Source organism: Magnolia sinica, chromosome 19 (assembly GCF_029962835.1).
Source record: "Magnolia sinica isolate HGM2019 chromosome 19, MsV1, whole genome shotgun sequence".
Taxonomy (NCBI): domain Eukaryota; kingdom Viridiplantae; phylum Streptophyta; class Magnoliopsida; order Magnoliales; family Magnoliaceae; genus Magnolia; species Magnolia sinica.
Genome location: NC_080591.1, coordinates 35,859,348 through 35,885,691, shown reverse-complemented (window position 1 = coordinate 35,885,691; position 26,344 = coordinate 35,859,348). Strand labels below are relative to the sequence as shown.

General features: G+C 39.6%; 1 protein-coding gene across 3 annotated transcripts; it reads left to right on the top strand.

Annotated features, from left to right (window-relative positions):
- Positions 1 to 10,241: 10,241 nt before the first annotated feature.
- Positions 10,242 to 23,291, top strand: LOC131235557 (protein ROS1A-like). 3 transcript variants are annotated; one of them, XM_058232761.1, is made up of 19 exons: positions 10,242 to 10,454; positions 10,890 to 11,662; positions 11,772 to 14,741; positions 16,393 to 16,483; positions 16,632 to 18,261; positions 18,507 to 18,586; positions 18,886 to 18,970; positions 19,070 to 19,161; positions 19,291 to 19,359; positions 19,500 to 19,536; positions 19,643 to 19,725; positions 20,159 to 20,602; positions 20,790 to 20,826; positions 20,919 to 20,976; positions 21,072 to 21,208; positions 21,349 to 21,414; positions 21,599 to 21,734; positions 21,833 to 21,871; positions 22,894 to 23,291. In XM_058232761.1, exons 2-19 carry the CDS (start codon positions 11,059 to 11,061, stop codon positions 23,019 to 23,021), a joined length of 6,786 nt encoding a protein of 2,261 aa, XP_058088744.1. In that variant the 5' UTR covers positions 10,242 to 10,454; positions 10,890 to 11,058; the 3' UTR covers positions 23,022 to 23,291. The 3 variants fall into 3 exon arrangements, with proteins under 3 accessions (XP_058088744.1, XP_058088746.1, XP_058088745.1); XM_058232763.1 differs by having other exon boundaries at positions 10,251 to 10,454; positions 21,620 to 21,734; XM_058232762.1 differs by lacking the exon at positions 10,242 to 10,454 and having other exon boundaries at positions 10,558 to 11,662.
- Positions 23,292 to 26,344: the final 3,053 nt, after the last annotated feature.

Here is a 26,344-nt window from a genome sequence, read left to right as displayed (position 1 = left end):
AAGAATCCAACAGTTCTTCTCAACCTTCAATTATGATGATCTCTCCCAAAGAAAAATTAATCCTCGAACTTATAAATCAAGTTCAAGATTCAGAAGAAAAGGCCAAATATTTAACCAAAGCTCTTAAGCATGCTTTGCTGCAAGAATCAATTAAAGAAAAAGAAGAACCTTTTTCATTCCAAAAGCCTGTTGTGATAACTTCAATGCAAGATGTCTATCAGCATCTTAAATCCAAATCTGAAACTCAAGTAACTTTACAAGATCTTTACAAAGAAGTTAATCTTCTTAAAAGAGAAGTCGCTTCTCTCAAAAGAGAGGTTGAACTTTTGTAAATTACTAACCAAACTAATTCTCCTAATATTGAAGGACAAATTGATGACTATCTTATCAATTCTCTTACAACATACCAATTTCAAAAATGGTATACACCAATAACTCTTTCTACTCAAAACTTCCAAAAAGAAGTCATCGCTCTAATAGACTAAGGTGTTGACTTAAACTGTCTTAGAGAAGGATTAATTCCTACTCATTTCTGTAAAAAGACTAATCGCGCAATTTATACTGCCAATAGTCAAGAATCTCACATCCAATATAAATTGCCAAATGTTCATGTCTATAAAAATGGAGAATGTATACCTCTCTCCTTCATAATTGTTAAAAACCTACAAAATGATGCCATACTTGGCACCCCTTTCATTCTCAAAATCCAGCCCTTTACTACAACCAGTAAAGGTATCCAAACCAAAATTAACTCTATAGATTTATTCTTTGAATTTATTAAACCTCCTCAAATTGGTTTAATATCAGAAGTTCTTAATTGCGTTTCTAATAAAGAAACTCAAATCAACTTTTTAAGAAATGAAATCTCTCATCTCCAAATCCAAAAGTAACTTCAACAACCCAACTTCCAAATTCAATTAAATAAATTCCAAAAATCCCTTGAAGCATTCTGTTCTGATCTGCCAAATGCTTTCTGGCATAGAAAGACTCATTTAGTCTTTTTACCTTATGTAGAAGACTTTAATAAAAAACCACATTCCAACTAAAGTTCATCCTTCTCAAATGGACTCTCGACTTCTTCAACTTTGTGATGTAGAAATCAAATCACTCCTTCAAAAGGGACTCATTCGTCCTTCAAAATCTCAATGGAGTTGTGCCGCTTTCTAAGTCGAAAATGCTGTCGAACTAGAAAGAGGTGTTCCAAGGCTTGTAATTAATTACAAGCCTCTCAATCATGTCTTAAAAACCATAAGATATCCAATTCCAAATAAAAAATATTTATTAAATAGATTACATAAAGCAAATCTATTTTCTAAATTTGACCTAAAATCTGGTGTCTGGCAAATACAAATTCATCCAAAAGATAGATACAAAACGGCCTTTACCGTTCCCTTCGGACATTTCGAATGGAATGTAATGCCTTTTGGTCTCAAAAATGCCCCTTCTGAATTCCAAAAAATAATGAATGATATCTTTCATCCTTTTAAATATTTCATTCTCACTAATATTGATGATATACTCATATATTCCCAAAACATTTCTCAACATTGGAAGCACTTAGAAATTTTTAAACCAGTTGTTGAAAGAAATGGTCTTGTTCTTTTACAAAGAAAGATCAAACTCTTTTAGACTGAAATTCAATTTCTAGGTTTCAAAATTTGCCAAAATACGATTTAGCCAATCCAACAAGTCATAGATTTTGCAGACAAATTTCCTAACAAAATTAGTGGCAAAAAACAACTTCAAAGATTTCTCGGATGTTTAAATTACAACTTAGATTTTTACTAAGATTTAGCAAAAGACAGGGCACTTTTACAAAATCTTGTAACCAAAACTCCAAACTCTCTTTGGTCTAAAGAACATACCAAAGCATTCCAAAATATTAAAGCCAAAATAAGACATTTCCCTTGTCTTAATCTTTCTAATCTTGATTTTCAAAAAATCATCCAAATAGATGCTTCTGCCATCGGTTATGGAGGCATTCTTTTACAAAAAAAACACCAAAAGCTAAAGAACAACTTGTTCGTTTTACTGCGGGTACTTGGAATCCAACTCAGCAAAATTACTCTACAATCAAAAAAGAAATTTTGTCGATGGTCTCTTGTATCCAAAAATTTTAAAGTGACATTTTAAATCAAAATTTCCTTTTACAAGTTGATTGCCAAGCCGCCAAAGAAGTTTTAAAGAAAGATGTCAAAAATCTAGCTTCAAAACAAATCTTTACTCATTGGCAAGCTATCTTAACTGTTTTTTATTTCGACATAGAATTTATTCCCGGCAAAAAGAATTCTTTACCTGATTTTCTCTCCCCGCGAATTCTTACAGGGAAAGCCCAAAAATGCCACCAAAGGGACACCAAAATCAAAAGGCCAAAAACAGAGGAAAAGAAAAAAAATGGAACTTGAAATCTCCAACGCTTTCTTTCCACTTCTTCCCCAAAACCTTGAGAAGAAGTTGCAAACACAAAATACCCAGATACATATGCAAAATACTCAGCCAAAGCCAAATATGGAAGATTACCAACCAAAAGGAAAATATAGGGTTTTAACCCTAGACCCTGAACTCACCAAACTACCAGAAGATATTCTCATTTCTAAACTCTTCCTCCCTCAAAACCATTTCCATCCAAAAACCCCAACTCTTACCAGAAAATTCTATTAAGCCACTCTGGTCCAAACAAATAGTGCGATAATTGAACACCGCACTAACAAAAATCAAACAGAATATTCTTTCTCAAAAATGAAAATTGTGAATATCATTTGCCAAAATGAATGGGGGAAATCACTTTCTCTGTACCAAAGTGTCCAAAGTCCAAATGGGCAGTCTCATCCTTTTTCTTATTCGGATTACATGGTTGCCGGGAAATATACTCTCCATTTTCAAAACTTCGAAAATGGTCATTCATGGTTTTTGAATTTTTCCATACCATATTCCAAAGAAATCCCACCTTGGTTCTATACTTAATGGTGGACGATATTTGGAGCCCAGTCTTCGATTTTGCCAAACAGCCTCCTTTCTCATTATGCCAAAGAAGAAAATTTACAGAATCCCGAATTCCCTGCACATTCAGTAATACTTTATTTTGCCAAAAATGGACTTCCATGGATCTTAAAATGGAAGTACAAAATTCTACCCTTAGAATACCAAAATGCCAAAGCTCTTTTTCAATCTACTTATATCAAATGGTAGAACAAATTTGATTGCGACCTTGTTCTCGATGCATCAAAGAAGTTGTTAATCAACAAAAGAGAATTACTAAAATCCTTCAAAGAAGTCATCTCTACTCCAAAAATAGATGAAGCAACCAACTTGAAAAAGGAATTAGCAGAGCTTAAATATGCTTTCATAGCCCTTCAAGATTAGGTATCTAGTCGTCATGGATCTACCTACCTTGACTCTGAAGAATCTTCTACAGCAACACCAGGAGATGACCCAGATGTTGATGTCTTCTTCTAAAAACAATCGGGCCATGTCGAAGCCAAAGTCAAGCCAAATGAACACCAAAATCAAGCCAAAAGCACACAAAATTCATAGCCATCTAAGCACCAATTGCACCGAATCTTTGCAAATCACGCCAAAATTTTCAATCTTTATTAAAGCCAAAAGGTTTACTGTAGCAATCTACTATAGCAGCAAACACCAAAACATTGTCGCACTTTTACTGTTGACTTTTACTGTAACAAATAGTAAAACCATACAGTAAAACCGCATAGTCTCTAAATAGTTGCTAAACAGGGTATTATTCGCCCATAAATTGTACCCACCGTTTTTGTACAATTGTTTGTAATAGTTTTTGTAAAACTCTATTTAAAGAGTTATTTTCTGTTTTTAGAGGCAAAGTTCGAATAGCGAATTCAAGTTTGGTCCTTGTGAGAGCTTTAGCAAGATAGTGACTTCTCTTTCTGCATTTAGTTTCTTTATCTTAGTTTCTTTATCTATAATTGTTAAAGCTCTCACAAGGACCAAACATATATGTGTGTGTGTGTGTGTCTGTGTGTGTGTGTGTGTGTGTGTGTGTGTGTGTGTGAGACCATATAAATTGGATTGCATACTGAGTTACTCAATACGCTCTTATCGTACTGAGTAAACTCAGTTGGGACCACCTTGAATGTATATGGTCTATCCACGCTGTCCAACCGTTTTTCCATCTTATTTAAGGGGTTGAGCCCAAAGCACATCCAAAGATCAAGTGGATCATAACACTAGAAACGTGTGGGGATAATGATTTCCACCTTTGAAACCTTTCTAGGCCCCACAGTGATGTTTATTTGTCATCCAACCTGTTCATAAGATCATACAGACATGGATGAATGTAAAACAAAAATATAAGCTTGATCCAAAACTTTTATGGCCCCCAAGAATTTTTCAACGGTGGAAGTTCAATTCAATTGTTTCACGTGGTGTGGTCCATTTGAACATTGGATATGTCTCATTTTTTGTCTCAATCCCTAAAATTATATGTTAAATGGATGGACGAAGAGGATAAAATACATAAATCCTGGTGGACCTCACAGAGTTTACTCAGTATGCTAAGCGTAGTGAGTTACTATGCAATCCGCTTCCATATATATACATATATATATATATATATATATATATATATATATATATATATATATATATATATATATATATATATATATAAAGAGAGAGAGAGAGAGAGGAATGTTCACTTACGCATCTTCTTACGTGAGCATCTTTTCGCAGTGTCATGGGCACGGAATCTGAATTGTTCATGTGATGCGGCACCCCTTGAAACTCTATGAGCCCAATTTCCAGCCTGATCCGAAACTATAGTAGGCCATAGCAAAGAAAAATACAAATCAAGGGAGGAAATTGTTTCCTTTTGCCATGGCCCACCAGAGTTTTGTCTTCGGTTGAAAGTTAGGTTTGTGAGGTTTCAAGGGGTGCCACATCACACTGGGTGCAAAGGTGCTCACGGGTGATCACGTAAGAAGGTGCGCGGGTGTGCATTCCTCTCTCTCTCTCTCTCTCTCTCTCTCTCTCTCTCTCTCTCTCTCTCTCTCTCTCTCTCTATATATATATATATATATATAGAGAGAGAGAGAGAGAGAGAGAGAGGAATGCTCACTTGCGCACCAGTTCTCACGAGAATTCATAAGAAATTTTTCAAAACTCAACACACATGATATGGGCCGAAAATCTGAACCATCCATGTGTTGCAGCACCCCATAAAACCCCTAGGTTCCGACTTTCGCTTTGATCCAAAACTTTGTTGGGTCATGAAAAATGGAAACAGTTTTCTCCCTTGATTTCTCTCTCTTTTGCTATGGCCCATCAAAGTTTTGGATAAGGATAAAATTCGGGCCTAGGAGTTTCATGGGGCGTTGCATCACATGGGCAGTTCAAATTTTGGGCCCACATCACATGTAATGAGTTTTGAAAAAGTTCTCACTAGATCTAATGAGATATGGTGCACAGGTGAGCATTTATATATATATATATATATATATATATATATATATATATATATATATATATATATATATGGGAAAAGGTACTATGCGCTCGACCTCACGAGTCCGTCCCATGAGGTCGAGCTGTGTGGGCCCCACCGTGATGCGTTTCGAACATCTACCACATCAATCAGATGCACCATTCCATCGTGGACCTAGGTCTCAAAAATCTAGTCAATCCGTAACTTGTGTGGGCCACACCACATACAAAAGTGGAGAGGGCCGTGCACCATTAAAACATTCATAATCATTTTTTGGGCCCACCGAGATGTGGTTTGCAAATCCAGCCCATCCATTATGTGTGTCCCACTTGGATGAGAGTTCAAACCAAGTTTCAGACGCATGCAAATTTCAGGTGGGCCCCACCAAGTGCTTTTATATGTTTTAACTGTGTCTTCACATAATTTTAGATGGTATGGTCCACCTAAGTTCCGTATACGGCTGATTTTTGGGATATCCCATAATTTAAAGGGGACCCATCAAATGCACAGTGTTGATGGTCGACACGCATCACGATGGGGCGCACACAGCTCGACCTCACGGGAGCTTATCGTGAGGTCGAGCACATAATACCTTTTCCCTATATATATATATATATATATATATATATATTTATCACACGCATGTATATAATCCTCGATGGTCCACGAAGGCATTTTTGTTCGCTAGAAGCAAAGAGACAACTATTGTATAGAGAAGTCTCTCTACAATGACCCAGTCATACAAATTTTTCAAAAAATGTCTGCTTTCAATTTGCAACTGAAAACTGTAAAGTCCCTACAAGTATAAAGTGTTTACAGGCATGCAAACAGCCCATATAATCTCTCTGTATGTAAACCTTTTAAAGTAGAGGATTTTACATGCATCCAAACAACCCCTTGACCATACACCCTTCCAAGGATTCCTGTTTTTAGCACCTGACACTGGCTAGTGGTTGGTGCTCTTTGGGCCCCACCATGAGGTATGTGTTTCATCCATGCTGTCCACTCATTTTTCCATATCATTTTATGATATGAACCTAAAAACAAGGTAGATCAAAATCTCAAGTGGACCACACAGTGTTGATTGAACTCCTACCATTAAAAACTTCTTAAAGGCCACAAAAGTTTTGGATCAAGTCGATATTTATTTTTTCCCTTCATTCATGCCTGTGTCACCTAATCAACAAGCTGGATGTCAAATAAACACTACAATCGGTCCTAGGAGGTTTTAAATGGTGTACATTCAATCGCTATTGTTTTCCATTAGTGTGGTCCACATGAGATTTAGATCTGCCTCATTTTTGGCATCAAGCCCTAAAATAAACTTTAAAAATGGATGGACGGTGTGGATAAAACACATAAATAACATTGGGCCTACAGAGAACCGACCACTAGCCCCCTGGGTAGTGGCAGCGTCACTTGCCAAACCGCGTCCTGTTGTGACGTAACAAAAACTTTAATACAATGAAGAGTATGAAGATTTCATAAGCATGCGCTCCGAAATTATGCGAACGTGAAACTTTAACTCAAATGTGACCCACCACTTCGTGGACCATCATCAGATTGACAAAATAGTCTACAACTTTAACTATATCGATGACATCTATCTACTATATATAATGAAAAAACATCCAACCATCCAGTCTTCAAGATCGATTAATCCCAAGATGAGACTCTTATGTTAGTTTTGCACCATTTCAAAAAATACTGACTCCTTATACATCTAGATGGCATGATTGTACCACAATCTAAACCACCCAAATCACTGATCCAACTGCAGATGGACCATAATCGAAAATTTGCATTAGGAAGACCATGCTGAATATGTGACTATTTTATAATTAAACCACGCCCAAATTTACTTTAAAGGCTTGTTTGGATTAAGGATTACAACAATAACAATATAAGGTGGAAAAAGTGCAATTATTACAAATTTTTTTTATCAATTTAGTGCATCTTTGATTAGCATTATGATAATATATAGTTAAAAAGTGCAATGATTGCAGAATCCTTCATAAGTGCAGTGTCTCTTTGACTAAGATGTTGAAAACAGATGTATTAAATCTGTACCCTGGGTCACTCGACCGGTCGAGTGGACTGCTCGACCGGTCGAGGGGGCTGCTCAACTCGAAGTTCAGCGGCGAAGTTTTTTGGAATCCAATGGTGCTTGACCAATTGAGACCCTCCGCAGATTTTGTGCGAACTGTGTAAATTGATGTCGGTTTTCTACAAAGTGTATAAGGGGTGTTTTCTAAACTAGAAATAGAGTCACTAGGGCCTTTCTAAATAATTTTAAAGCTTTCTAAAAGTTTTCCAAGAATTTCAAAAGGGTTTTAGAATTTCTAAAGAGTGCAGGAAGGATGAGATTCGAGATTGTTCGAATCGGATAAGTCATCTCTCTGTGTAATTTCTATTTCATAGTGAATTTCTATCACTTTGTGTTATGGTTTTTTCCCGCAAGGGATTTATACATTAAATCTTTATATTCTCTTGTGATTATTTAAGGTTGTTAGATTGTTATCCTAGATGTAGATACGTGTGATTACGTAGCACAAATCCCCAACATAAGAATTGTCACGCTTTGTTTATTAGGGTAAAATCGTAATAACAACACTTTTCTGCTATTTTAATGTGAAACCATCAAATTTTATTTAAGCACGTGATTGTCTCAAGAATGGCACTTTTCCAATACATTATTGTGATAATCTTTTCTATTACAGATAATCTGTGGTCCAAACAGATCCTAACCATTTATTTGATAGATATTAATTGGATGGCTTGTTTAAAGTGATTTTATTAATACGATGCATCAACAAATGGGATCCAAATTCTAATGGTATACACCGAGCCGCTTGTGAAGAGGATGAGTCACCACTACTTTATAAACGGTGAAAAACTAAAACAGCAGTCTACCCTAATTTGAGACGATGACGGGACCGAAATCGTTGAGAATACCTGTTTTCCCATTGCGACATCGTAAAATACCCAAGCGCTATGCAGCCGCATAATGTGGATCTACTCCGTCCATGGGGTGAGAACCGTTTTGAGCCGTACAAACAAAATATCAGCCTGACAGAATGCTCTGCTGGGTTACACAAATGGGAAGAACGTAAAACTGCTCCAAAAACCTCCAAGTTCATGCAGCGTGGCCCGCATGATACTTTGATCAGGCTGATTTTTGTATTTTTAACTCATTTTCGTGACTTCCACTTGATGAAATGCTAACACCATAGTAGGCCGACGGAGAAACCTATGGTAGGCATCCTATACCATTGGTCCCTTTGGTGTGGCCCATCTGATCTGTGGATCTCACTAATTTTATTTTTTTTCTCCAATCCTAGAATCGAGAATAAAACATGATGGACGGAGTGGATTTTAGATAACCAGTGGCCCAAATGATTGGCGTTTTTACCTACGTTGGGACTTTAGCCGCTCGATTCGGTCTCTTTTTTTTTCTTTTTCTTTTTTCTTTTAATAAAACAAGCGTTTACGTGCTAGGGTTTCCTCTAGAAGGCAGGTGCCAGAAAAATACATATAAAAAAAAATAATAAAAAATCTCAATTGAATATTTCAACCTTTTGATTGTACGAAGGTTATAGTGACCGTCCATATTCAACTCAAAAAGTCCAAAATATCAAACGTCTGAAATCATCGAAACTTTGAGGCTCTATTTGTTACCCGTCCAACGTATACAGTGACACTCATCAAATAAACGGTTTGGATCATTCGAAGATAACCCCGATTAAGAAACTAAAGTCCCCGCATATCTTGTTACAATAAATACTTCCGATGTATCCGAACGAGCCTCTTTAAAGACGCGTAAAACGTGAAGCGTGCATGCGTACGTACCGTTACAGAATTAAGAAAAACTCTTCTGAGTTAACTCGTAACTCGCCCGGGTCAACCCAGTCTCTGACGGCGGCGTACAACAGCTGCAAGTGAAGCCCTTTCACGCTACACCTGTCAAAACGAAGTTGCCACCGCACCTTTCTCTCTCACACCAATTACCATAGTAACCCATCCACTCCAGTCTCGTGTTTTATGCAAGTAATTATCGGTACTCGCGATCCCCGTAATCAGGACCCACCACAGCCACGTGGACTCTATCGATTATAAAAAATAAAAAAAATAAAAAAACCGCTCCGCTGTTGGTTCTTAACAACCCAACAGATAAACATTGTAAAGCTTTCCTGCCAGTGATACCAATGGGGCCCACTAAATAATCAAAGGGATTAACGGTTATGATCATGTGGACTAACTTAATGAGTGCAAAGGAATTGATGTACCGCAGACTGTACTATTCGTTGGACGCGAATTTCTTGCAACACGAAACTGTGGAGCCAACGTGATGTGCATGTGAAATCCACTCCGTCCATCAGTTTCGCCAGCTCATATTGGTGTGAGAGCCCGAAAAATGATGCAGATCGAATGCCTATGTGGACCACAACAATGGAAGCAGTGGGGAAGGAAACGCCCACCATTGAAATCTTCCTGGCGCTGACGTTATGTTCACATACCATCCAACCCGTTGATAACGTCATTCCCACCACTATGAATGTAAAAACATAAATATGAGCCGGATCTAATGCTCTTATCGGCCCCAATAAGGCTTCAATGGTGAGCGTGTGATTTTGTGCACTTGAATTTTGGATCGGGTTAATTTTGGACTCGGAGTGTCGTTTGATATAGAGAAACTAATGGAGGGAGTGGATTCTACACGACCATCACGGTGGACCCCACGAGGCTGTGTTGCAGTAACTCCCTGTAACCGGTGTAACAATAAACTCAACTCCCTAGTCCCCTCTTATATTTGTTTCATGCAACTCTATATTTATATTACCAATTTTACCCCTCACTTTTCTCTTTTTTATTTATTATTTATTGTTTTTCTTCTTCAACGACGAGGAAGAAGAGAGACGACTATCTTTCAGCTTTCCACACCAATCACTCAACCTCCTCTTTGATCGACGTTTCGTACCGGCATTGCAAATCTCCGGTACGTATATGAATAAAATTATCATTCCTAAAATACCCCTGCGTGTATTCCTCTTTTATCTTCTATTTTTGCTTTATCATGTTGTTTTTATCGACACCGAGATCGACGGCTACAGTGGCGATTCTTTTTTGATATTTCAGATGTATTTTAAGATTAAATCGCTTTTAACAAATTTCCAAAATATGGGTATTTTCCCTTTTTTATTTCACTTTCTATATAAAAATATCTTTTTTTTTTGAAATAGCTGGGTCTTTGTTGTAGAGATCTGAGTGGGGGGAGTAAAGCTTGGTGCATGATTCCCTGATGTTAATCTCGACCGTTTAAATACGATTTTTTTTCTTGATTTTTGTTGGGGTTTCTCCTCTTTTTTGGTCTTTGTAGAAAGAGGTGTTTGTGATTGAAAAGACCTCTTTTTTGGGGATTTTTGTTGGTTAGGACCTTCATGCAATGGGGATTTCTGGAGTAGGAAGTCGTTGGAGGAGTGAGAATTCCCACCAGGTTTCGCCTCAGAGGGGAGAATCACAGCGAATTTGAAGCAGAACAGCTCGCAGACGGCAGCGCGTGAGAAAGATTGAATCTTTTCTAGATCTCTTGGAGCCTCGAGATGGAGTTTGGGAGGGGCGGCGGTGGTGGGGTTCCAAACGCCCCGCATTTGGAAGAGAATGGCTTCCCGGTTCACGGTTCCTGGATTCCGGTCACCCCATCAAAGCCGGAGCAAGCAGGCTGCGCCACACGGGTACACTGGCTACAAGCCACAGGTATACACGGCAACAGGTCTATACAACATATCACACAGCAGAAAGAAGCTTCCAGTGGCACAGTGCCCAGCATGCAGTTAGATTCCGTGAGTTATCCAGGGCAGGTGCAACGACTCTCTAACCAGGAAGCGGCTTCAGGTCCACAGGCTCGAGTTTCAGGTCTCAATACTCACATGCAGACCTTCATCAGCACATCTGATGAGCAGAACAGGTCACCACAAGGGCATTTCCTGGCCTTCACAAATGGAGCGTCCACGGCAGCAGCGGCAATGCAAAGAGCGGGCAATGCTGCTGTCGGCCCATTCACGCCAATCTTGCTTGCACAGATTGATAGCGCGCTGCAGCAGCAGTCAACCTCAGGGCCAACCTTGTTGCTCATGAACCAAAATGTTCCCGTCATGTTCGCTCCGTGGAATAATAATACCAGACACCCACCTCAGATGACTCCAAGTAAGAATTCCTATCCTTAATCAAGATAAAAAGTAGCGCTTTTTTTTTAGTGCAAAATCTACCACTTTTCTACTGTTCAATGAGAGAAAAAATGGCTTGAATTCTGCAGATGGTTTTCCTGTTCCTTACCGAACAAACTATGATCTGAATTCCCCGGCAAAATCAATAGCTGATGTGGTCACAAATGGAACTATTACATTTCAGATAGCCCCCGTAACACCAGATCAGGGAGCGAGAATACAGAATAGCCAATCCAAAAAGACTGTCAGTTTATTTGCAAATGGAGTAAATCAAGAAAAGCAGGACGATAGCCCTGCACCTAGGTCCCTTCCTTCCAGGAGGAAGGAGCTGATTGAGCTCAATAGAGATCAGGATCTCTCCCAGCCCTTGGATTCCCTTCATGCCATCTTTTCCAACCCAGTGAAGGGTAAACAAGGTCTCTCACAGCTATTTGATTCATCACCCACTGTCCCTTCCACCCCAGTTCAACCAAACCAAGGCTTCCTGCAACCATTGGATTCATCACCTGCAGTCCATTCATCTCTCTCGCAGCAATTGGATACTGCACCCCCTGTTCTTTCCACCCCTGCAGAGGGAAACCAGTGTTTCTCAAGGCCACTAGATTCATCACCTGTTGTCTTCTATAACACCCAAGTCAAGGAAAATCAAGGATTCACACAGCTCTCAGATTCACCTCCCACTGCCCTTTCCACACCTGTGAAGGAAAGCCAGGGTCTCTCACATTTGGCAGATTCATCACCTTCAGTCTGTGCTACCACAGTCAAGGAAAACAGCAATTCCCGAAAGGGGGAAGACCAAGGCATAGACCTGAACAAGACACCACCGCAGAAGCCGCCCAGAAGGAAGAAGCATAGACCCAAAGTCATCAGAGATGGAAAGCCTAAAAGAACACCGAAGCCACCCGAGGCTCCGAAGCAGGCCACTAACAAAGAGAATCCTTCTGGAAAGAGGAAGTATGTTCGGAAAACAGGCCAAAAGGTGTCATCCACACCCCCGTCTGTAGAACTCGGAGAGACCGTTGATGTGGGCGCTGGGGAAGGTGCAAAATCTTGCAAACGAGCTTTGAATTTTGACTCGGAAGGCCAAGCAGGAGACCAAAACCCCAGCACAATTGCCCAGCATGACATACCAAATGGCGGCATTGCTAATGCTGCCCTTAATGCTGCGACAAGCAGCATGTGGAATTTTAATATCGGAACAGAGTCTCAAGCCCACAATGGATGTATTGCCTTTAACAGTAGTCCTGGATTCAAATCAACAGTGCAGCTTGCGCAAGGACTGGAAGTGGTGGTGGAGAACTCACCAGCAGGGATTGCATTCGACCTCAACCGGTCTTTGACCCAGATGCTGGATGAATACATGTCATTGCCTGAAAATCCAAGTCCTGCAATTGCTTGGAATGAACCACCAAAGGAAAAGAAAAGCGAGATTCCAAGAAAGCAGAATAACGTAGAGACTATGGGTGCATGTATAAATGGCAGACACAGCCGTCACGCTCCGGTTCATCAATTTGTCCATGCAGGGGAAGTAAATCGCACTCCGATTCATCAATATGTGCATGCAGAGGAACTAAATCACATCGGAAGTCCAGTTGAAGCTGGCCATCAAGACCACAAAAGCAACTCACTGTCGAGATTGCAGACTGGTGTTCAATCCGTAGCTGAAAGCCAATGCCATTCAAATTTCAATATGCTGGTAGAATCATCTGAAAGCGACCATATGAAAAAAGGATCGAAGAGAACGCATATTCAGATAGCCAATGACACTCATCACCACCCCATGAACATAATGGAGGCCCATATGCAAGCTTGTCAGAAGATAATCAAAGACAACGAATATTACGGTGGCAGTGGCAACCATGGAATGCATTTTCCAGACATTAACAAGAAGAGGTCAAACACGAGTTGCAATGAACCCACATCAAATGCATCACCCTTCATGACAGGGCCGAGTGATGGCTCCAGAAGAGCAACCGAGTGCAGCATGAACGGAGTCATGGCTAGCCATTTCACAGTACAAAATAGTGAGGAAAGGCTTTTACGTCCATGCAGCTTTATGGAAGAAGTGAAAAGGGATTCCCAATACAGAAACAATACCACCATGCCTGATATACAATCTCAGACAATGACTGGGGAACATTACCGAACGGTGCAGCATACTTCTGGTCAGGTGGTGCTGCAGCATACTTCTGGTCAGCTGGTGGGAATCAACACCAATAAACCGCAAGTTCCTGACAGCGTGTTGGACCAAAGCCTGATGGAAAGAAGGATAAAGCAGAAATCAAATGGGTCCTTCCAAGTCCGCACCTTACCATCATTAACTGTAGCGGCACAGCAAACAGCACTAACATCTGATAAGAGGCAAGCAAGCAATGTTCTGCGTGGTACTCAAGGCTGTGTGGAAGCCCTGGCTGCAGATAACCAAGCAAAAGTGAAAACAAAGAGGCGTACAAAGAAGGCACCAGGTCCTCCCTCCAACTCTGTGGGTATGAATCAGGCACATCTACAAGAACAACGGACTGCCAGATATGATCACCATCAACACTTCACAGAACCAAGAGTTGCTTCACTTGGGCAGAAATCTATTGGCCTCACCGGATCTCCATCCAAACATGGTCAACTGAGAAGTTCCAACAGTCTTCCAATCGGTCTCATTCATGACAGCCAAACTAGAAGCAATTTTCAGGATAGATTTGGTGCAGGCTTCCAGTCGCAAGCAATCGTGCCCTACAACAATGCCATTGATGAAATTACTGACAGATTGGAATGCCTGAATATCAATGGGAAAAGCAAGATTGTCACAGCTCACACACAGAATGCGATGGTTCCTTATGTTGGACGAATGATGGTTCCCTACGATGGCTCATCAGCTAAGAAACGGCGCCATCGGGCCAAGGTTGACCTGGATGCAGAGACAAACAGAGTATGGAAGCTTCTGATGTGGAAGGAAGGCAGCAATGAACGAATTGATGCAGATAAAGAAAAATACTGGGAGGAAGAAAGGCAAATATTTCGGGGGCGAGCGGACTCGTTTATTGCTCGCATGCATCTAGTACAAGGTACTAACAGCAACTTTCTACATACTTTTAGGGAAGAAAAATGGGATAGAATTCTTTCTTATTCTTCTTCTTTTCTTTTTGTGGTAACAAAATGTCATTAGAAAGCTCAAGATGAAAAACAGAACGCAAAAACCTCAAAGACGAGGAAAAGGACGATGATGGGGAATCATCATCACTCATCAACACTACAATGAACAAACAAGGAGATTTCTCCACACCACACATCCTCCCCTTTCCAAATATTTAAAGTGACCCCTTCACTTATCTTTCAGAAAAGAAAACAAAGAACTCCAAATGCTACTTGCAACTTACCCAATCCTCCGCATAAGCAGGAGTTTCGTGAACCAGCCCCCCCATTCCTGAATGAAATATAGCAGCTTGTATTAAAAACATAAATGGGTATGACAAGCATGAAACATAAAATGGATATCCAATATAACAATTCTATAAACAACAGACCATGAATTCATTCTCTCTGTAGGCATTCATACAGAAGGACATGCAATGGAATTCAACTTTTGTGTAAAGAACAGAGTCAATCTCCACTACTAGATTTTACAAATAACAGAAAAGTGCCATAGCAGGAGTTCAACCAGCCTACACCTCAGATGGTTAGAAAAACGAGAGTCTACGACTTACCAATTATCCATGCTTTTTTCTGGTATATATATTTGCATTTCCAGCCAACTCAAAATGGCTCGGATAAGAGTATGATGATGATGACGACACTTTTAGATTGATGGTAGCACGTGGCATTCATGGGGCACTTGAACATGCAGGGGGGCATATTTGGCACATGTGACACAATTGCATAGAACATTGCACCGAACTACAATAAGTTTTCCTCGTCATAATCCTACCTTTTTTCAATAAGATGCTATCCTTGCTAACGTCCAAGTTTTGGAACAGATTACCCTTATTTTTCTCGATTGTTGTGCATAAATGAGTTAGAAAAAATGTAGAAAAGTTGTCTACCCTGGACAGCTTGTGCAGGCTACAATTTTTATATGCATCAATGTCTTCATTAGCCCAACAGTCTAGAAGTTTATCGATGTCTTCTTACTTCAGGATCACCCCAGTTATATTTTTAATTGTTTCTTCTCATTGTTTCCAAAAGGTTATCAAACAATCTTTGGCAAACCCCACCTCATGGAGAAAGTCCTCACTTGTACGATCAAACAATTACAAAAGTACGATGAATACTACATGTGCACGCATGATTTTATTCAAGGAAACAAATTTCGTATTTCTTTAACAGAAATTACCTACCTACTAGAGTGAAGTAGAAAAGCAACTCTTTGTTTTCTGTTTTTTTAAGGATAACTAAAATTTTGCCAAAAGGAAAAGAGAAACAAGACATCGAAAAGAGGCTCAAGCAAAGGATCACTTGGTTCCCCTTTTTTCCCAGTTTGTTTGGGTCCAAGGAAGTCTCGGTTATTTGTTTTTAGTAGGTTTGCATATTTCGACAGCCTGTGCCATTACGTAAAGGGAATTACTACTTGGGGACCCCACAGCACCCCCTTTTCTACTTTTGGTTTAATGGTAAAAGTAAAAAGGGAGTTTATGCATCAAAAACACCTAGTATAAATATCAATTTCCCTTAAATCTGATGAATTATGTACCTAATAAATAATAATGACATACTTCACAGGAGATAGACGTTTCTCGCGGTGGAAAGGATCTGTTGTGGACTCAGTGGTTGGAGTCTTTCTTACTCAGAATGTATCTGACCACCTTTCAAGGTAGACTAACTTTTTAACTTAGCCATTATCTCAAATCATTGTTTACAAGAGATGGTAGCAGTGAGAAAAAAGAATTGAGAACTCTCTCTCTCTCTCTCTCTCTCTCTCTCTCTCTCTCATATCTGTATTCCTGTTTGCTCCTTTGCAGCTCAGCCTTCATGGCCCTTGCGGCGAGATTTCCTCTTCGGTCTAGTAGCAAAGATGTGGTACCAAACAGGGAAGGGACAAGAAAACCTGCAGATGGATATGTTGTAGAGTTGGAAGACAGCATTTGTCAACAGGCATGTGACAGTTCTGAACATGGAGCTGAACCCGTCCAAGAGAAGGAAGTGGCGAACAGCCATGAATCATTCGGAAGCAATGTGGGAGGCGGCACACCAAACCATTCAAAAGGCAAGCACCACACTTCCTGCATTAGTGGGCCAGAAATGTGCCAAGAATCGCCCGAAAACAGAACAGACACATCAGCCACAGTAACCGAAAGTGCAAGTCTGGCAGACACCGAGGATAGGAAAGTACTGGAAGATGTGGTTTCATCTCAAATCTCGGTAGTTTCATCTCAAAACTCTACAGACTCTATCCATCAGGCAGCTGACCGAATCGGATCAAGCTCCGAGTCCAACTCTGAAGCAGAGAACCAGATGACTGAGTTTAAATGCAATCAATTCAATGGTTCTACTTCATTCATGGAGCTTTTGGAAATGGCAGGACCTCCAAACACATTCGCAGAATTTAATGCCTATGGAAATGGAAGTATGCCATCTAAAGAGAATTATGAAGGCACATCTATAGAATTGGGAGGTTCTATGTATGACAAGAGAATGTCAAGGTTTGACGGAGCAGATAGCCTGAACGGCCCATGCCCATCCATCGAAAGACCCAACTCTCATCACCCACAAGCACAACATGCATTCAATGGAGTTGTTGATATGCCTTCCAGTGCTTATCATTTGCATACAAGCTTGGGTTTGGGACAGGTGGAAATGGGAACTTTCCCTTCATCCGAAATCGGAGAGAGAAACAATATTTACTACAAAGAGAAAAGAGTCGGTCAAGCAGCAGGAAATGCAACCGAATTTACAGTTCAGCAGAAGCCATCATTGCCTCCTCAAACTGCGCTCCCTGGTGATTTGTGTGCACCCATAAACAAGAACTCAGTGCACGCATCACCTAATTCAAACGTGGAAGCCTACTTTATGAAACATCCACTCACACACCACAATCTTCCAAGGGAGACAAACGCATGTTCACCAGGCACAGAGAGTTTGGTTCATATAGCCAACTTCCTTCAGAATGCAAGGGAAGCAGGTATGCAATCTGATATTACTGAGGCTTCAGAAGCTAGGAACATCGCTGAAGTATTATCTCAAAGGCAGACCTCTGGAACGCAGCATAATCATTCAAATTTACCCAATTATTTAGGAGATACTTTAGATGTTGCAGAATGCTCAAGCTTAGCAAAAAAGGAGAAACCATTAGCAAGGAAGTTAGCTGAATCAAATTCAAAAGATGAAGGTTGTAGTTCTAAGATTGTTTCTACTGAGACAAGTAGAGATACTCTGAAAGCAAGAAAGGGACGAGGCGAGTCAGCAAAGAAGCAGGCTTTTGACTGGGATAGTTTAAGAAAGCAAGCCTGTTACAATGGTCAAAAGAAGGAAAGAAGCAGTGATAGAATGGACTCACTTGACTGGGAAGCAGTTAGACTGGCAGAAGTTAGTGAAATTTCTGATACCATTAGGGAACGAGGAATGAACAACATGCTTGCAGAGCGAATCAAGGTACTCAGCCTAACGATCTCTCTCTCTCTCTCTCTGTGTGTGCGCGCGGGCGCGTGCCTGCGCGAAGTTCAAGATAGCTGAACAAGTAGAATAGCATCCGGCCCAGTGTGTCAGAGGATTAATTTGGGAAGATTAAAATATCATGTTGGACAGCTATATTCATCCTCGTTGAGGACATGAAGCTAAAAAGTCTTTTAAATCCTTTCAAACACAATGACATCACAAAAAACACATTTCATTTGCAGGAATTTCTTAACCGGCTTGTTAGGGAGCATGGAAGCGTCGACTTGGAATGGTTACGGGACGTTCCGCCTGACAAAGCGAAGTAAGCGCAAGTACATATTTGCATCAATTGGCATTAGCATAATTAGTACATTAGAATTTAGACAAAATGCCAGAGTAATTGTATTAAAATACCATTTCCACTGGGAATCAATTTGCTATAAGTTATAGCAGATTCACAAAATATACAATCTCGCATTGTTCTTCTAATGATACCAAATGGGGTTCGATTATTGGCTGCAACATTGCAGCACCTTGTACCAGTAACAACAGACCCTCCACGGACTATTTTATTGTTGCTTCTAATTGTCTTTGGAATTCTAAAATGGTTTCTTGCTTCAGGGATTTTCTATTAAGTGTTCGGGGACTAGGACTGAAAAGCGTCGAGTGTGTGCGCCTTTTGACACTGCACCATCTCGCTTTCCCCGTAAGATTCACAAGTTGAGAAAAAAAAAAGTCCATTTATAGAAGAAATGGAAAAGAAATCAAATCTTACAATGTTCAATCTGTTTTATTTTTTAATAAGGTTGACACAAATGTTGGTCGCATATGTGTGAGACTGGGATGGGTGCCCATTCAACCACTGCCTGAGTCCCTTCACTTGCACCTTTTGGAACTGTAAGTTTTTTTTTACTCTCTTCCTGATGATATAGTCATTTCGAATAGCTTTGTTAATGTACTGGTACCCTGCACAGCTGAGACTCATTCAACATGAACCATTTCTAATATATAGTTTTCCCTTTCAAGGTACCCTGTTCTGGAGAATATTCAGAAGTACCTCTGGCCACGGCTTTGCAAACTTGATCAACCAACACTGTAATACGAGAAAATCCACTTTGGAATTTTTATATTCTTTGAATTCTTCCTGTTTTTAAACACAATCATTCAAACATATTTAGTATGGATAAATTGTATTTTTGCTTCTGACCGTATTCTAACACAGTGCACTTACGCAGGTATGAGTTACATTATCAAATGATTACATTTGGAAAGGTACACATGCAATTATTTAAAATATGTTAAGCAAACATGTGCAATCCACAAAAGTGGTTAATCATATCCAAAGGCTTACCAGTGCTGAATGCCATGTGTAATGCAGGTTTTCTGCACAAAGAGCAAGCCCAACTGCAACGCATGTCCAATGAGAGCAGAATGCAGACATTTTGCAAGTGCATTTGCAAGGTTTATTACTCATCCAAAATACTGAAATTCTTACAGGGTGCTTGTGGGGCAGTATATACACGTGCATGAGAGGGGTTCATGTAGATGCTCAGAGTTCAATAATACCATGAACATATACATTCTTCATTCAATTACATGCATGCATTTTCATGTAGCTTAAACCTAGAAATCTGCATATATGGCATATAAAAAGCAAAACTATGCTATTCTCCAAAAAGATGATATCGAATGGGTAATCAGTGCACAATATAGAGATAGAAATGACAAAGTATATCGTATTGGTCGTGTGCTGCATATCTCACATAAAGAAATTTATAAAGTACACATCACACGGGCAGCATGCGCAATGTTTTTACAACTTCCATTCAAATTACAACATGAATTAAGGATATATTCATAAAATAGATGACTGATATACCTATGTCATATGCAGTGCAAGGCTTGCCCTGCCAGGTCCAGAGGAAAAAAGCTTAGTGAGTTCAGCTGTCCCCATAGCTACTGAAAAAGGCCCTAAAGTGGTTATCCATCCATTGCCACTACCACCACCTGAGGGGAATCCACATTCTCAAGCAGGCTCTGAGAGCAAAAGGTGCGAGCCTATCATTGAAGAGCCAGCTACACCAGAACCTGAACATGTAGAAATATCAAGCGCAGATATTGAGGATGCTTTCTGGGAGGAGGATCCCGATGAAATTCCGACAATCAAACTGAACTTCGAGGAGTTCTCTATGAACATTCAGAACTATATGCAAAAAAATAATATGGAACTGCAAGATGTGGACATGTCGAAGGCTTTAGTTGCTTTGACCCCAGAAGCTGCTTCTATCCCCATGCCTAAGCTGAAGAATATTAGTAGGCTGCGGACAGAGCACCAAGTGTGAGTATATTGGCTTCCTTACCTAAACATACCAAAAATCAGAGCATGGAACTAGCTGATAAGCAAATGATATGCTATGAATGCACTGAATTATTACAACACATTACTGTCGTTGTTGGCAAGTTGTAATGAGCAGATGACCTTTTACTTTACAACATGTAATAACCACATTTTTCATTGGCTGCAGTTATGAACTTCCAGATTCGCATCCTCTTCTGAAAGGGGTTAGGAATTTCCCAAATCATTTCATAAGCAATTCTATGGTTGATATTGTTCAAGTTCCTTTACTAATTCTTTAACACTCTTAAAAGTGCAGTTGGACAGCAGAGAGCCTGATGATCCATGTTCATACCTTCTTGCTATATGGACACCAGGTATGCAAATGTGATTATTGATGAAGATTCTAGACATGCACTGGAGATGTCTTGTTGTATCTTGCTGACTAATCATGTATGATGCTCAATATCAGGCGAAACTGCACAATCCACGCAACCACCTGAAATCTGCTGCGCTGCCCAACCCGGTAACCTATGTGAGAAGGAGACGTGTTTTTCATGCAATAGCATACGAGAAGCAAATGCCCAAACAGTCAGAGGCACACTTCTGGTATGAAGCTGACCTTCATACGCAGCATTATAATCTATTGCATCGATCAATATAAATTCATTTGTGGGCAATGATCGTTTCATGAAGAAAAATTAAGACTTCTAGTCGCTAAATTGATGCGTAACATTCCCAATGTACAGATCCCATGTCGAACAGCAATGAGGGGGAGCTTTCCACTCAATGGCACTTATTTTCAAGTTAACGAGGTAACCTTAATCCTGTATTTATGACATTTACATCTAAAACTTAAGTATGATTTATATATATATATATTAACGCAATAGTGTACAATCGCAGTTGGTATAATAATCTAACTAATAGTGAAATAATACTTTTTCTTTCAATTGCTTGATATTATAGCTCTTTTTTTCACGGGAAAATGAACAAAAGATCATTCTCATTCCCATGCAGGTGTTTGCTGATCATGATTCAAGCATCCAACCAATTGATGTTCCAAGGTCATGGTTATGGAATCTGTCAAGGAGGACTGTCTACTTCGGAACCTCCATACCAACAATATTTAAAGGTAAAACATGCACGGAACAACATGGATATACATATCAGTAACAGTATATAAGAATAAATCAAGTAGCTTACTTTCAAATAACTCTCCCTCCATAACAGGTCTATCCACAGAGGGAATTCAACACTGTTTCTGGAGAGGTATGATGCCATAAACTCCTATTTTGCTAAAATTATTATACCTACATTGGAAAAGATTAATCGGTGCACGTTGGAGCAAGCAGCAGACATGTATGAATCTGGAAGTCTCATCCAGTGGGCCCCACCATGCCGGTCACAGCCCAAGAACCAGTCTGATGTTCAGATCCCAACCTTGATTATAAGTAAACAACCAAAAATAATAATTTTGACATGCCCAATATGTGGGAGGGCCCACCAGAGGAATGCCCTGATCTTGTATATGCCATCACGAGAAGAATTTGCGTGCATCCAGAATCTGAGACAAGCAGTTGGAAGATAATACATCCATACTACACAGAATATGCATGAATAAAATCTGAAAAGCTAATGCCAGTTTGGATGGTTTATGCATATTCTTCTCTCGACAGTGCATACCAACAGCTAGAATTAAATAATAGATTGTGGCCCCACCCAAATCCCCATTGGGCCTGAAATTTCCCAAGAAAGTGTTTTTCTAGCCACAAGTCTGATAAACAGTTCAAATTTTAAAAACATAATACATGTCCTATATCATGCAAGGCCTGGCCCCATTTTATTTTAAAAATAAAAAATAAAAAACAGAGAGAGAGAGTCGGGAGCAGCTTTTCCAATATCTGCGTGACACTAGCAGATTTAGGGCCTGTTTGGACACTTCCAGATTTAGGGGTTTCAAGCGTGCTTTGTTGGTGAAATCAAGATTTGTTGTGTTGGCATTTTAGTGCCTATTTGTAGAGCAGAGGGTGAAACGGGGCTTTAAAGTGCATCCAAAAATAAAAAAATAAAAAAAATAAAAACATTTTGACTCAAAATGGGGGTTTGCACCTCAAACGACCCTTTGGAGAGTGCAGCAAAATGGGTGGCATCCAAACGCATTCTAATACATAATTAGTATAACTAAAACGGGACGAACTCAATTTTAGTCATCTAGAAAACAGGCCCAAAGGGTAATAGCAGTCTGGTTTTACTACTGACCGGCCCTTGCCTTGTTAAAACCGTTTTTGCAGGATTTGTTTGCGTGAGGGGATTTGACCAGAAAACACGGGCACCTCGGCCTCTAATGGCAAGACTACACTTTCCAGCAAGCAAGATAGTGAGGAATAATAAAAAGGCACCAACAAAGGCAGAGGAGTAAGCCATGCAGAAGACAGCCAACAAGGAAAACCCTAACCAGGATCCGTCCATTGAAGGGCAGGTCACTGACCAACAAATTGCTGTATATTTAAGGCACCTGTAACGGGAGGTGAGTCGCCGGATGCAACAAACATCAGCTGTTTGGGTTAGACCCAAGTTGACATTTGTAGCTTTCCGTAGACGACCAATGAGGAGGAAGGGCTTGTCATCTGTATATCATAACATTATCATTATTCCATTGCATGCTCCCAATTGAGCCATTCTTCAGAAAGCTGTAGGCATTCGCACAGGAGGTGCTTGAATGGAAAGCTCCAGCTCAAATTTCTACACATGCACAATAGGCACCTGCACCCATCCGCTACCACAGGCGCCGAAATGGCACTTTGATACACAAGCAGGTCATAAGGCTGGGGGATCCAAGTGAGCCAAATTTCCAAAAGTGAGGCGGGTCCGCTCATCAGGTGCGCCGAAAACTACACATTGAATGAGAGTGGACAACTGGCTATTTCCTTCGTACACGTAACCTACATGATGAGCGTGACTTTGGCCACTTTGATCATTCAATTACCAGTATACGTCTATGATCATTGACTGGGCTCTCCTTTAGCTGAAATTAAAGAATCTTGTGGTGTGTAACTATTGTGGATGGCAGTTCCACTTATTTAAAGCTTCTATTTTTATTTTTATTTTTTCCAAACAAACATGCCAATGGAAATTAGTGGCTGTTTTAGGGAGCGTTTAGTTGCACTAAATATCATGAAATCTTGGTCATCTTTATTTAGAATTTGAACTAACCACATTCCCAGTGACATGGTAATGGAAATAATGATAATTGAAAATAGTCTGCATCAACAATCATCAGACTTCTAGAAATTTTTTGACCACTTATTATGGTATAGAACTCCAATCCAGTGTACCCCACTTTAATTTCCACTGAGGCTGTGAACAAATATCATGAAATTTCATGATATTCCATGATTAGTCAGTCTTTTAAGTTGTGCAAATTTTCATGATATTTCATGAAATTTGCTGCAACCAAAAACATGCTAGAGAAATATATGTGTGATATGTTAACATCTTGGAGGTGTGAATGATGGTTGCCATTTTAAATGGGGAGTTACTGTGGGAGCAAAGCTTTCAAAATAATAATAATAAAATGAAAAAACTGAGGCAGCCTGCATCATGATGCTTGGCTCAAAGATTGAACAAGTGGCATATATTAAGTCATGTTAAACCTACTAAATTGTGAACACAGTCATCAAGTCCCATAATCAGGTTGGTTCCACAATCCAGACATCTGATTCGTTGGGAGCTTATTTATTCAAGCAGAACCACAATATATTTTTCATTTTAACAGTCTAATAAATGTCCAACTATAAAACGGTTAGGTATTCAAACAAGTGTACCTTTTGACTCATCTTGCATCTAAAATAAAAACATAAATTAGGCAGTTTAATTTGGCATACTTGTGTGCAATTTCTAAGTTTACAGCGTATCAGCCAATGAAGATTTCAACTTTATAGAGCTAACAGGAAATCATTAAAAGCAAATCTACAAAAAAAAAAAAAAAAAAAAAACCCCATGAGCATAACTAGACTACAAAAGGTGAAAAATGCATCAATAGACGACACCTTTGGCTAGAAACTGTGATGGCCTAATGGGTGGTCGTCAAAGGAGCGTATAGAATAAAATCATAGTTTTAGTCGTTGGGCATGATGCAGATTGCAGAACCCTGAACAGACTGCTGGTGAGGGAGAGTTGGAACTTGGAATAGGTACTTAAAAAAGATGAAAGTGCTCCTTAAGATTCCCACACAAAATTTTCCCAATAGGTAATGTATCGCTCGCACAAAGTCAGCCCCAAGTTGGTGCACAAAGCACATTAGGACTCAATGATCCCCCCAGAAAGGGAAAAAAAAAAAAAAAACAAGACCACCAACAGCAGCTCAATCCGTAAGCATGCATCAACCTCGTGAATTTCATGTGATCATAGCTCCTTCGGTCCCATGTACAATACCAGTGAACAATAAGGAAGCTATACTCTTAAGATAAGGTTTCAAACCACAAAGCTGACTGCTGACAGGAACAATGGATGCAAACACAGGCTTGGGCGAACAACAGCAGATGTATTTTGTGTTGATTGGCTGGATATTATTCAGAAAGGCAATGACAAGGTTTTGTGTTTGCTGTTCAGCACACATAAATTCGATTAATGCTTTTGAGTGTAACGTGAAATCTGCATTGCCTATATACAAAACAGATGGCAAGTTGATATCTGAACTATGGGCACAAAATACGATTGGAGAAGCAACCGGCAATTTAAGGAACTGCAAGTAGTTCCCTACAAAAATAGGGTGTATATTTCATCAGTCTTATTACAATCATTGTGTCAAACATTACATATGCACACAAATTAGGAATATTAAAGTTGATTTAGTAATTAAATTCAAACACCTGTAAATATACTACGCATAACTACTTTTGGATTACATGGGATCTTGAATCTAGGATGCCAAACACAACCGGAGGACTCCAAATCCAGAGTATTTCAAATCCAGGTGATTTCTAATCCAGGGTATTTCTAATCCACAGTGCCAAACAAAGCCTTACGCAACTCTTCCTTACCGGAAATGTTTACAAATATATACAATAAGGAACCAATAGTATATTGTGGGCATCTACCGCACGTGGTTATCAAATTACTGCACCTCTAGTTGAATAATGTAATACAACTATTAAAAATTATCAGGAATATATATATATATGGACAACAATGCATGTAAACATTGACTTTTTGTTATTGATTGTGCACATAGAATATTCAGCAGAAAGTGCTGATTTGAATATTCCTAAATATATAAATCTAAGGTTTTTCTTCTCATTTATCAATCGTTACTGTACTTTTTGCCTGAACTCTCAAATCAACCATCTTTTTGAAACACTCTAATCCTTCAAACACAGTTTCTCTTTTTATACAAGTTTCAACTATTTCTCACTTTAATTGAGGAAGCTAAGACCCAAATTTGGAAAGGCACTTAGCACCATTTGACAGATGGCCGGCCAATACCGACCGCCTCTATTTCTCACGTTAAATAGGCATCATTATCCAGGCATTCCTGGTTGCTCCAATCGGCCCTGCACCTGGGACATTATTGACCAGGAACCATTGTTAGTTGATGTTTTCATTTTGTCATCTATCGTTGTCAATACTGGCAAGACCCAACAAGACAATGTCTGTAGGGCTGATTTCAACTTGATTATCGAATCAGCCTTAAGCATCAATTGGGCTTGATTTGACTCTTTCCCAAATTGAGCTCAATTGACA